This window comes from Ischnura elegans, chromosome 5 (assembly GCF_921293095.1).
Source record: "Ischnura elegans chromosome 5, ioIscEleg1.1, whole genome shotgun sequence".
Classification (NCBI taxonomy): Eukaryota; Metazoa; Arthropoda; class Insecta; order Odonata; family Coenagrionidae; genus Ischnura; species Ischnura elegans.
Window position 1 is genome coordinate 66243551 of NC_060250.1, and position 14135 is coordinate 66257685.

The window sequence follows — 14135 nt, forward strand, 5'->3', positions numbered from 1 at the left end:
TTTGGCTGTATTGTATAAATGGTATCAATTTTTCTAATAGCGGTGGTGTGAATGGCATTTAAAAGTTCTTGTGATCATCTTCAGTCAATATTTATAAAGTGGCATCATGGGAATAGCTCTAGATGTGGTCTTCGTGTTTCTGCATATGTTGATGGCGATGTGGAGAGATGACGTCACGTATGATTGGGGTAGGCGTCAGGGGGGCTCAATTGACGTGTTGCCGTGCTACGTATTTTTAATAAGTTGTGCTGGAAGTAATGTTTAGGATATGTTCGTGGAATGTGAAGAGAGGAATTAGGTTTTTAGGAAGCGATCTAGGTTTCTTCATTTTTCGTTATCATTTGGTATGTAGTACCATTGTCGTCATTCGGCTGCTTTTGGTCTTCACGGCGTTCACCAATAGCGCAGGAGATCACGGAAGAAGGCAAGAAGTGCCGTGGTTACTACGTTCTAGTGTAAACAGAGTAGGCTTATGTAACCACAGATATTTTAAGTAGTTATTGAAATTTTATCATTTTGTTCAGTTTTGGCTTTACTGCATAAGCTTAGTCGTTGGCGGAAGAGGTTTTGCCCCCTGCTGAGATTTTTCTCCTGAAGATCATGTCTAGTTCCCCGGTTCAAATTGACAAATTCTATAGCGATCAATGGGCTAAATTAGAGAAGCCGTGCTTTGTGAGTAACTTTTTGTCGATTGTCTCGTAACGTACACATTCTTCACTTAATATCCTATTTATTCATCAGTATGTTTAGCAGTGATAGTGTGCTAAATAATACCGTAGGGAATTTGCGAAGACGCTCACATTACTGGGTATCAGTATTCCTATTTGATCCTAGTTGCTATCTTCAAGGCTACAATCATGCTGCCGCTCGAAATTTATGTATACCAATGTCATCACTGACAGGGGATGTATTAATCGTTGTGACATTACTATGAAATATTTTGCCACAACCAAGTTATTTTGGTGAAATATCGTTCTCAATGTGTCAATCTGAGTATCAGTTTGATTTATAACTGAAGCGTCTTCCCCTTGGGGAAATATTTGTTTTGTGCAATGCTTGTGTCGTGGTACGTAAACAACTCTATTTCATGGCATTTCCCAGTAGTACACTTAAAAAAGGAACTATTTATTGATTCGTGTTTCCGTTTTCATTACTTTGATCATAAAACGTGACAATGAAGAGGAAGCTACTGTTCAAAGATTACAAGTAATATTTTAGTTGCACACTGCATTAAATTCATTCATAAGATATCAAAGAAATGTATCAACATGAATATTAACGGTGTTATATAGATTTCCACCATTTAACAGTGGGTGGTATCAATGTTAAGGAAATCGACAATGAAACTAGCATTCCTGTTTCTTTTATGGTGTCCGATGATGGTCATTCTACCACTTTAAATAACTGAAAGAAATCAGTATATTTTTACACTCCTCTATCTGGGTGTGAAGATCGAAAGTTTTGATTACAAGGAAGAAAAATAACTTATGCTGCAGCTCACAACATGCTTACTTTCCTCAATGAAGGGTCAACTGTTGAAGGTCATATTTTATGAAAGTTAGGAAATATTATTTAGGAATAAGTGCTTACTCTTCATTAGCTGTGATAGCGAAGTTTATTACAGTAAGATGGAAAAAGTTTATATTCACAGCATTGAATGCTATATCCTGTAATGGATGTTTATAACATCTGATGAAGGTCTGAATTTTGAGTACAAAGGATTCAAATTTTTACTGGAAACACAATCCAATGTTTGATTGCTCCCTTGAGCAACATACTTGCATACTTTACATGCCACTGGACTCGAAGACAAAGCTACTCTTTTATCCTCAACCAAGAGAATCATTAAACCAAGTTTTTTTTTCAATATCTTGTATGATGTTGGGCACGATATGGTGGAAGTTCTTAATATTATTAAAATAAGACATTGCAATATTTCCACTGAGTTTTATTATTACACAACGCATTTCGTTGTTACAAACAACATTATCAAGTGTGACAAGTCTTAAAGAGTTCCTCCTTATGTATATATATCTTGGTGCTTGAAGGAAGGGGGTAAGGTGGAGGATGGGGTTTGGGTGACGAGAAGTGAGGATATTGAAGGCTTTGGGGGGGAAGGGTTGTTTTTTAGGGTTTCGAAGAGAAGCAGGGTGGGAGGGGAGGAAAGAAAGGTTCCAGAATGGGTGAGGGTACCACGCACGCCTTCACTGTCTTCTTTCGCGTTGTAGTCGTCCAGATGGAGTCCTCGTCCAGATGATCTTCTTCTCCTGGGTAGTTGACCCCGTGTCCTTCTTCTATTGTTCTTCTATGGTGTGAAAGGGGGGGTTGTGTAGAAAGGGTTTGTACAAAATTTAAAAAACTTTTGGATACTAACAAATTTTTTCGGGGTCAACTGAAACGGTTGGAAATCTAGGGTCCAAACTCGGATGTGTCGAGAAAGAGGGGGCTGAGAATGGCTTCACTTCATGGAAGAATCTCTTTTCTATATGTGTCTATGTTCATGAAATTGTATAGCCAGTAATGGCGAGGGAGAATGAAAAAGATTTTCATTCTCCCTCGAGAACATAAGAGAACCTGAGAGAACATAAGAGCAAGATAAGGTGATTCCTCACACCTAGATCAATGCATCGGGTTCACTGTATGTGCTCTGAAACAGGTTATATGATTCAATTAGGTGTGCCCAGATGGGAAGGTCCTGATTAATAAATAAAAGAACTTAATAATGCTCACTTTACCCACTCAATGACGACGTCTGATTATAAATGTGAGGGTAGAGTAAATTCCAAATGAAGCCACAGGCTTATGGATTTCAAATAGGAGAGGGGGCCAGTTCCTTTCCTTAGTCATATTTCATTTTGAAGATTTTGTTTTGGGGGTATCCCATGGTTCCAGTACAAACCCAGAACCCTTTGGTGAGCAGCCAAGCACTCCAAACTCGAGCATTAAAGTTGTGTCTAGTGAATATTGCTAAATCTTTTACTCCATTACAAGCGCGTACCTAGGATCAAAACTAAGGGGGGGCAAGTCATGGTTATACAAGTTACAGGTAAGATTTAAACATGGACTAGGTGAATGAAATCAACATTTTAAGGAAACTGTAACAGCACTTTATTAGTTTTTAAAATTATTTGCTTGAAAAAATATTATTTTCCTTCAAGACGTTTGCAATTTTTGCTTCTGCAGGGGGCAGTTGCCCCCTCCTGCCCCACGCTGGGTATGCCCATCCTTTATTATTAGATTATCTCATGAGAATGATGTACATAAGAATAGGGTAAAGGGACTTTAAATTTGGCCAGAATATCCTATGGAAGGGGCTGTGGTAATGACTAATTTTGATTGAATGGGTGAAAGACAGAGACAAGATATAAGCCGAACGGCTAGTGACCCACAGTTGTGTCATCTTTTCCTTGTGAACTATATATCTGTCAGGCCCATGAGTAGCTTCTGTATTCCAGCTGGCTGAATATATGTTTTTAGAAGAATCCCAGGTAACAGGTGGTCACTCCAGAAAAGGATGGGGTGGGAAAAGACTTAAAAGTGAAGATCGAGAGAATGTACTAGGAAGAGCAGAGAGAAAAGGAGTGAGCATTTCCTTATTACATATTCCTTTTCCTTCTTAAGAGTTAACAGTTCACTACCCTTGCTCCGTTATTCTGACTCTCTCTCTCAATCCTTAAAATCATAAGTAGCTTTACCTCAGCCCCATCAACGAGAATTAGAGGATAATTATTATAGCTAAGAGTGAAATTTACTCATTTGGGTAATGAGCTAGACTAAAGTGGTCACTTGATTTAAGAAATTACATGATGTGATTCACAGATAAAGAATAGCTTTGATTGAAGTATCACATAACATAAGAAAGGAACATGAACCGCAAGCCTGGAAGATAAAAATAGGCTTCTGGCATTAAAGATATGGATGTAGGCATAGGCACGTTTAGGATTTTTTCTTGCGGGCTCCAAGAGTGCTCATGAATCAGATGAATTCTTCTCTCATGTGAATGATTATGAAGCAAGTTTCTTGATGAAGATATAATGAAAAAAGGTGATACAAATTTTTAAGGTAATTTGTCTGCAACTCAACTTTCTGCAAGTAATCAAGAGAATGAATTTCAGTGATTGAATTTAGAACCCATTGGAGATCGCCAGTGGGTGTTGCATCACCCATGTAATCCACTGTAGATAGAACTATGAATGTGGAGTGGTAGGAAGAGAGTATATGGATTGAAAAGATGCCAGTACTGGAAGTCTAGTACATACGGAAGGAAGACAGGTTTTGGAGCTTCAGAGTATGCAGAACTGAAGGATATAGTATCAAGTGAGAGGATAATACTCAAGATGCTATAAAAGTATCTCGGTGCTAGTACAACAGTCAAGGATACGCATGTACAGCCTACATACCCCTCCACTCGCTAGAGTTCTGTATTCATGGGTCCCTAAGTTTTAAACTGTGTGCAGTAAAATAACTTGTATTGATTAATTTGAAGTAAAGCTGGCTTATCCCTCCAAGAAGGTAGTTCCTAGCCAGGATCTTGGGCCACTCAGGGAAAAACATGAGCCTTCCACCATGTTATAGGTAAAAATCGAAAAAAACCATCACGTGCATGGGGTTTTGAAGTGAAGCTGGTTAACATATATATTGGTACCTATGTCTGCATATTTGGTTAACATGTGTTCATCAACATTGAAGTTAATAAATGGTTTACACTGCTGATAAAAAATAAACTTCATCTGTTGGCATTGTTAATGTGACCCAGAATTCAACCAGTGGCACACCAAGCGGTGTCGTTGGACAAACGAGTCCCCTGGCTCTTTGTGTATCTATGACGACATATAGCTCAGTTTGGTATATTGTTAATAAATTTGCTGAAATTTGTGTTAGTTGCATTTTCAGTTATTAAATTACAAATTGCAACACCTTGAAACAGTGGGCCTCCCACATCCTAAAGCCGGCCCTGTTCCAAGCATTTATACCCAAAATAGAACAATTTTAAGTCATCATCCTCTTCCATGCAAGAAAAGCAGAGAGTAATGTGTGTAGAGAGGGGAGGGGAATTCATCTTCCCAAATCCAAGAGAAATTTCTTTCTCTTCATTTTTGAAGCTAATCATTGAACACTTTGAAAACAAATGTCATCTATCTACCGAGAGCTACCAAGTTGCTTCCAAGTGAAGGCCTTCCATCAGGAGATAAATACCATATGAATTAAAAAATGAAAGTGTAAACTGTGAGGGCAAGTACTCTTCACTTACCTCCTGAATATGAATCATGTATTGCAAAAAGTTCCGTCAAATGTATACCAGCATTAGGGTTGCAAACCATACGATGTTTCCAGTATCTCCATTGAATTTAGGAAAGTATTTTCTTTTTGTATCAATTTTTAAGCAACATTAATAGTATAAATTTAAACATTGTTATGTATGACCTTAATGTCTTTGAATGTTTACGTAGGTAATGATTCATGCTCTGCTCAAAACAAAAACATAAGTCTTTCTTTGGAAATTCTGTTTAGTCTCTGTCCACCTATTAATATTTGATTGATTTCGGCAAACCAGGTCTGGATTTTCTTATAATACCCAAAGTATGCATATTTTTTGAGTTTATTCCGGATCCAAACAGTGATAGCAACTTAAGCAAATTTGATGTCAAATCTTTAAATGAGAAAACAATCTATAATTTATATCTACAATTTTCAAGCCTTTTATCTTCAAACAGGAGTTGCCAACATCGTTTAAGACACTGTCTTATTACAACAATAATAAAACCTACAGTGAAATATGCCAGTATGATGTCCTGTTCCATCCAAAAGAGGGATATGATCAGAGTATGCACAGATGTGATAGACTCAACTGGAGGAAAATTGATGAAGGAATTTTCAATGAGGCAAGTGAGGACAGCTAAGCATTGCCTTACCATAAATTTGATCACCTCAAACACAAGTCAGAAACAAAGTTACAAAATAATCACGAAGGCCTGACTGCGTAACACATAAACATGAGGTAATTTGTGAATGTAAGAAGGATTCTGAAGTACATGAAGGGGGCATGTGCAAATCTATGATCCCAATTAGAACGAGCACTATTTTATACTCTGGCATTTAAACAATTTGGAAGATTACACAGTGAATTTTCACGTTCATTCTCATATTCATGCATTCACTTGTATAGGCTAATGTATCATGTGACGAGGTCTTAAGAGTGGAGTCCATAGAGTTCAATCAATAGAGTTAAATATCACAGCTTTTCAAATTGTAGTAAAAACTGTTATATTGAACTATTATCTAATTAGGTAATGGTTGCAAATTCATTTTAAAATGGTTTTCAATGAGAGTCTCTATATTCTATGGTCAACTTCAGCAGTGGTTGTTAACTCCCTGGCCTCTCTCCCTGACTGAACCCATGCCCAATTGATTCTTGATAGCTTCTATAGCTGCCTATGTAATTTCAGAAATTCTTTCACCCACAAAGTTATGCTTCAGCCCCATGTGTGCCCAGATGGAAAAATGGACTGATTAACCCATATTTTCTCTTTAATATCTAGTTGGCTGGAACCAATCATTTTTCTTTTCCATTTGAACAAAATATAAACCTTAAAAATATTCTTTCACGAAGGTTGGGAATTTCAATGCAAGATTTTTTTTTCCACTTCCTGTGTTACACTTTTAGGTACAGAGACAAGATGTTTTACTTTCATTCTACCCTTTAAATATATTTGGCTGTAAAGTGTTCTTTCATAAAACAAAACTTACCAGGCAAATGAGATATGCCATAGTCTACTTTTAAACTGTGTTATTGGATAACAATTTTACAACACCAACATTACAGGAAGGCTTATAAGAAGCATTGACTTCCATAGAATTATGCGAGAATACTTCATGTGACATCTACCTATCAGCCCTAAAATAGAAGTATTATTTTGATGTAAACCTTCATTTTATTTATTTTATATAGAATTAATATAATTCAAATAAGTCTTATCATTAGATCAGGGGCGCAGCTAGGAATTAAGGCTGGGGGGGGGGGGGGGGTTTAGGTGCAACTGACACCGGTGTGTGTGGGGGTACTGTATACCCACCAGGATAATCGGTAGGTGCGACATTAATAAATTGCGGAATTTTAAAGATAAATGGTGAGTTTTACGGCTTTCTGAGGGATATTTTATTTATCCTTACACTATTTTATTAGTAATATCAATCCAATTAAGTAAAATGGGTTAAACTTAAAAAATTTTCTGAGCTCTGTGGGGGGTTTTATCCCCCAAAACCCCCCCCTCGCTGCGCCACTGCATTAGATAACTGATAACTTCAAGCTTAACTGTGTGAAATATTTTCACTATGGAAAATGAAAGAATAAACTTGATTAGGTTCACTAATACATTTGAAAAAGCACAACCCAGGTTTCATAAGGTGTGCATAGATAACATCGTCACGTGCATTATCATGCATGCATCTCCTTTCATATCAAGTAGGATGCGACAGAAAAGGTAGCTGTCAGGAAAGAGTGGGGTGAGTTGGGAGTTAAGGGATAGTGGGGTAAGGAGGGGTCTTAGGTTTGGTGGATTTCCCTATTTTGATGGGTATTCAACCAGCAGAGGGAGGAGGGGGAGTGAAGTGGGTGAGGAACCGAGGGGCTAATGAGGGTTTAAGTACTGGAGGAGAAAGGAAGGATCTGGAGAAGGAAAAAACAATTCCTCCAGTGATACATGTGCCATTGCATTTCCGGGAATTCACTATCCAATACCAGCATTGTCAATAGCCAGACCCATGAACTACAATTAACTATTGTTCCTTGTGCCCCCGCTAATCCTTACTTTCTCCTCCTGCACACCAACACTCATCAGTGGCGGATATGTATGGATGGCTCGGGGAAGGTACGCGCACGCCACCTTGCGCGTCCGCGCTCATTGCAGAACCAAAATTGTAACTTTTATACATCATACGATGGGATTGTCTTGTACATGTATATAATCAGTTTACATAAAACTTTCTTAACCTTTGAATGTGACTGTAATTTTTTTACGAAAAAAGTAAAAGTAGCTCAAGATATTTTCTGCACCCCCCTTCCAGTTTTTTCTGTATCTGCTACTGACACTCATTATCTCTTAAGGCCAATATACACGGTGAATGATCATGCAAATGAAATCATTCGCTGCGTATAACGGAAAAATTTGTGAATGAACCATCATGCGAATGATCATTCGGTGAAAATTAGAACATTTTCTATTTTGCTTGCCTAATCCTGTGAATTATGGCATGACCATTCAGCATGACCATTCACCATTTATAGCGGCTTTTATGGATGGGACATAGGTTCCAAACAGAGGAAGGACCTAGAAGAGCGGTTGCTAAAAACCTTCAGATACAGCTTCTCCACTGAATGTCGCTAAGAGTAATCACACAATAAATACAAAGTAGGCTGAAAGAAAAAAGTGCAGCTACAGGTAATTATAAGCTGAGTAATTTAGAGCATAGGTATCTGACCTTCCTTGCGTGGCATAAAACATGATATAATTAATCTTATCATTTACCTGGAAAAGACATTTTACATTCATTTTTGCAACAACCTTCTACAACCAAATGAAACTTGCTCCGTCTTCTCCACCCAAAAGAAACTTGAGTAGCAATTCAGTCTGCCTCACTGTTAAGAAAAGATTCTGAGACTTCCATCAAATACACCAACGATCAAGATGCCTGAACTTAAATTCATAATTTTCTGCAGTACTTCGGAATATTTTCTAATCTTGGATGAGTGAAGTTATCACATGGCAGAGGTTGATCAGGCGGCATACCCCCTCCCCCATAATTTCTGAAAAAATTTAGAAGATAATCTTTACTGTGGCTCTCTAATAAGAGTAAAGTAGACTTTCGTTATTACGAAGTTCATGGGACTGAAAAACCGGAGGTTCATACGAACGTTTCTTTTAGGAATCATCAAAATAAAACTATATTATAAACGCAATCAAATTACGCGGAAAAAATATAATCAGGAAAATTCGTTTCGGTTCCTCAACAGAAGAATGCGGCATGATGCAATCGAGGGTTGATATCATCCCGAATACAGTAAGTCCGATATACGAACTAGATGCATTCTAAGACCTTGTTCCTAAGCTGATAAACCTACACTCCGGCCGCCGAGAGCTGTCCGATGACAGGCAGAATGGTCTAGGTTGGGGGACTGTATGCTAGGGATCGAGTAGTACGATTATCCTGCAGAATTCAACAATGCATTTCACTTATGCGCTAACTCATGATTGTGATGAATTGATCTAGCCGGCGGTGCGACGCATCCGGAGCCGAAAAAATAGCTCCCCGCGGTGACGGAGAACAGGCGAAATGCTGAACAGTTCCTAACTTCACACCGGATTCAATGATACTTTGTTCAGATTGTGCCCTCAGTGAGAGTTCCCCAGCGCCATACCGCATAGCAACGGCCTAATCGAAAGTTGCCAAAATTGAAATTTGAAAATTTTGAATGTTCGTATCTCTGAAAATTCATAAATAAAATGTGTGCAGGAAGAGAACTAACTATACATCCAATTTACGAGCGGTTATAAGTGGGTCACCATGACTCGTGAGGAATGAAGCTTATCAAATGATGTGTGTAAACTGAATAAAGAACCATAATTGATACTCTTGGGCGCAGTGCATGAGTAGAACTTAAACGTGGCGCGATTAATAAAATTTAATGTAGTGAATATCCACCTAAATGCCGTAGCTTATGCGTGGAACTTCGTAATAAAGTTCATTTTGTAACCGCCGGGACCAGGACTGAGGTTCGTAATTTCGTAATAACGCTTCTTTTTCTATAGTTTGGATAGGCCTTTTCGTCGGGACCAACGATTTGCTTCATAATAACGTTATTTCTATTAACGAGGGTCTACTGTATATATTTCATCAACTTATTGAAAAATGTTTGAAAATAATTGATGAGTGTATGAAATCCACTTGTACGTGCATATTAAATCTTGGATGCATTTTTTGCTGTTAGGTATTGCATACTATTAAGGCACTGCGGAAAGTAATGAACACTCCTCCAAAAGAATGACCTTTACCTACCCCTGCCACATTGTTATTCAGTAAGATTTTTAAATACCCAGATTGTTAATAGTTAAACTCACTAATGTTAATTTTTACAGTGATGAACCACTGAGTGGTAAACTTTTGAGTGTTCTTCATTTCAAAGAAGTGCTGGTGTAAATTAGATATGGGTTAGTTCTGTTATCTGTTGCACTGGTTCTTGAACTTACAAGGAGACTTTGCCTAACCGATGTCAAGAAAGAAGATGAAACCTTTTTTATTTGAAAGTAGACACTTAGATAGGAATACAGTTGAAGGGTTTTGTCCAAATACGCCCGGGTTTGAGAGAAAAAAGCATTTAAAAATTGAAAAATGTGGTCACGTTGAATTTAATTTTAAAAATTTTGCTTATTGTTTAAAAGCGATTTGGCCGAGTGGTAGCGTGCCGCGCTTCTGACGTGAAAGTTCAGGGTTCGAGACTCGGTGACGGTAAATTTTTTCCAGCCTGCCACCTCCTCCATTTTTTGTAATCCGTTCCATCCTCTTCTAATTTGTTCATTTAGGACGTTTTACATTTTTTTACTTGACTGTTGTTTGAGAATAAGCCCTAAACTGACATTTTTGTCGCTAGCTAACCCTTACTTCGAATTATTCTTTCCGTGCCAAGATTCATGAAAGCAGGAGTGGTATAACTGTGGTGCTGGCTTCGAAGTGAAGGGAACTCATTTCCAAAGCAAAAGATTTTAAGCATGTTGTCTCCGGAGAGTTTCCCCGGTTACATACGGGAGAAAGATATAAAATCAGGGGGAACAAAACTCGACAAGCTTGAAATGATCGACAGATGGGTATACGATCACTTTGTCGAAGCCAGGAACAGCAATGAGCCGCTGATGACTCGGACTTTACAAGAATATCCTATTTATGCGTGATTTCAGCACATATCTCCAGGATTTGAATTCTCTGGTGGTGCTTCATGGGTTGCATCTTTTAAGAAGAGACACCGAATCGTGCAACGAAAATGAACAAAATATGTATCAGCGGGCGAGCAAGCGTGTGCTGAAGAAATATTGCAATCGGCAATGACGTTTCAGAAGCAAACAAAAAGCCCCATCTCCAAATGCAATAGATTTCGTAATTAATACAGATCAGACCGGGTGTCCGTAGAGGTGGATATAAAGAGAACGCGATCAAGAAAGGGAGAATATTGTTCAGGTTGCTCTTGGGAGCGTGATCAAAGTAATACACTCATATACAGCGCAGGAAAGCTGCTTCCTAAAGTTTTTATTGTGCTTATAAGAACCTGGAGGTGATTTTGGTCCGCAAGTGAGCAAAGAAACTGGAGAGTGAATTTTTAAATGTTTCTGTTGCGTATTCTCAATCTGGAAAACTTACGACTGGGTTGTATTTCAAATTAAAAAAAAATGTTCTCCGGCCATGTGTTAAAAACAATACATTTTAATTGCTTATTGATTTTTGTGGGACAAAAAAATAGTGCCATTTATGATGAACTATTTATCGACGAGGAAGGAGAACCGATATACAGCGTAAAAACTATACCACCGAAGTGCACATCCGTAAGCCAACCGTGCTATGTTTATTTTTACAGGAAAGTAAAGCAGTTTATCGCACGAAACCAGAACTGCACCTTCCTCCTTCAAGGGAAAAGAGAGATATTCTCACATGAGGATGGAATAAAAATCTATTCAATCGTGCATCATCAGTTGTCCTAACCAGCGTTCAATGATATGCTAAGGTATGCATGATATGCCTCGAAGCTAGTAGAGAATTAAATTGTTTAAAAATGTTAAGGGGATTATGTTTCCTTGAAGATATAAAGAAACACAATGGCGAATGCTCAGGTAGCAGTTTTATAGAAAGAGCATGGTGCTTTTCAATTACTTGCTTTTCTTGTTTTATTACAATTATCATCCAAATTACTGTAGAGGCGAAGTAATAAATAAATGATGAAAAATTGGAGAAGGCAATGGCATTGCAGATTATTCAATTTTATATATTTGTGCTTTATATTATGGAGGTATTTCCTCCAATAAATGGTCCTTTACGCGACAGAGATTTCTCGTGAGCATAAGATCTAATGAAAGCAGGAGAAAACCGAATAATATTGTGCTACGGGAAAAAGCAAAAGAAGTGTAGGAAAATGGGAGTCTGGCGAGGCCATGAAAAATGAAAAGGGAAGGGACGAGCCGACAAGCCAAACTAAAAACAGTACTATCATATGGACATCGACCTCAACAGGTGCAGGCCATGAACCAATTTTAAGTTGGCCGAGTAGTATATTCCAGGTAATTAAAAGTTCACATGTAACGACAATTTCCCCAGCTTGTACAGCTTGTTTAAAATCTCTAGGCACCTAAATACGCGGAAATAAGGACTCTGACATTGAGAGGAGAGTAAGTTTGTGGGAGGAAAGCATATCTCGCACATCGATCGGTTAGGGCAAGAGGAGTAGGGAATAATGGTCGGCAGGGTGCCCAAAAATGGCTTACTATTCCAACGAAAAATATAGATGGTACTTCAACCTCCTATCCAGGTTACTATGTGTTGAAAAAACTTCGTTCTAATCGACTAGCCCTTCAACTATTCAGGTGTTGAGGACAAAATTTCTTTCTTCCTTTCCAAAATCCTATTATACACAAACATTTTAGCCTTTTAACTTTTAACTCAATATCTCCGGTAAATCGAATTCGCTTGAATAGGTTCTCGGCAACAAAATACATGCGGCAAAAGTTATTCAGCAAAATAAATTAAGTTATAAGGGCATTTCCTGACGATTACCAAGGTAAAAAAATAGACTACAGGAGAGCAACAACAGTCAGAAGAGCAATAGCGACGTTTAGCACTTGGAATACTCCAAATTGATCATACAGGTAGACGAGTGAAAATTGTTGTATATTCTAAATACTTCAACAGCAGGAACCTAGGAGACTCTCCGGAGACAATATGTTTAAAATCTTTTGCTTTGGAAATGAGTTCCCTTCACTTCGAAGCCAGCACCACAGTTTTACCACTCCTGCTTTCATGAATCTTGGCACGGAAAGAATATTTCGAAGTAAGGGTTAGCTAGCGACAAAAATATCAGTTTAGGGCTTATTCTCAAACAACAGTCAAATAAAAAAATGTAAAACGTCCTAAATGAACAAATTAGAAGAGGATGGAACGGATTACAAAAAATGGAGGAGGTGGCAGACTGGAAAAAATTTACTCTCACCGAGTCTCGAACCCTGGACTTTTACTTCAGCAGTGCGGTACGCTACCACTCGGCCAAATCGCCTTTAAACAATAAGCGAAATTTTTAAAACTAAATTCAACGTGACCATATTTTTCAATTTTTAAATGCTTTTTTCTCTCAAACCCGGGCGTATTTGGACAAAACCCTTCAACTGTATTCCTATCTAAGTGTCTACTTTCAAATAAAAAAGGTTTCATCTTCTTTCTTGACATCGGTTAGGCAAAGTCTCCTTGTTAGCATCGGTAATGGTATCATTACAAGAAAGTATGGTACATGAATAATTAACAAAAAAACCAAGTTTGAAAATTTTTCTCAAGCATAATTTACACAAGGTGCTTTCAATAGAGAGATGTTATTTAACCAATCGCTTCAGTATAACTTGATAAATAATTTTAGGTATTTTAATGATACCACTCTTCATGGAAATCTGTCAAAAACTTTGGAAAGAAAATTAAACAACAAAAATGAAAAAAAAAAAGCAATTGAGAACCAAAACTTAGACCCAATACCAGACTAATCTGAAATAGGAAACAACACATCCTCCATGTGCATATTTATAAAAGAATAGAAATTTTGATAAGTTTTCAAATTATAAAGAGGAGTTACCCTTCAATAACTATTACAGGAAAGAGGAAAACCAGTCTCAGTTCTTTCATCTTTCGATTATGGTAAGTCAACACAGCCTCTGGAATTTCCTGGCATGTTTCAAAGGAAACTCAATACTCGTGGAGATTTTGTCACAAAAGGCAGATGGGATCCTCAAGAAAATGATGCTCAATGTGTATGCTAATAACATGTTCAAAGTTCATAGCAAATAAACCACTTAACAAATAACTGTTGCAAATAACTAGGAATAGAAATTACCCCATTT

General features: G+C 37.8%; 1 protein-coding gene across 1 annotated transcript; it reads left to right on the forward strand.

Annotated features, from left to right (window-relative positions):
• Positions 1-3: 3 nt before the first annotated feature.
• LOC124158995 (uncharacterized protein C5orf49-like) lies at positions 4-14098 on the forward strand. Its single transcript, XM_046534458.1, has 3 exons — positions 4-672; positions 5715-5882; positions 13890-14098. Exons 1-3 carry the CDS (start codon positions 601-603, stop codon positions 14052-14054), a joined length of 405 nt encoding a protein of 134 aa, XP_046390414.1. The 5' UTR covers positions 4-600; the 3' UTR covers positions 14055-14098.
• The last annotated feature ends 37 nt before the right edge of the window (positions 14099-14135 follow it).

Coding starts and splice junctions, on each gene's coding strand:
- LOC124158995 (XM_046534458.1), top strand. CDS start 601: ATGTCTAGTTCCCCGGTTCAAATTGACAAATTCTATAGCGATCAATGG. Junction 673..5,714: donor AATTAGAGAAGCCGTGCTTT/GTGAGTAACTTT, acceptor ATCTTCAAACAG/GAGTTGCCAACATCGTTTAA. Junction 5,883..13,889: donor ATGAAGGAATTTTCAATGAG/GCAAGTGAGGAC, acceptor TAACTATTACAG/GAAAGAGGAAAACCAGTCTC.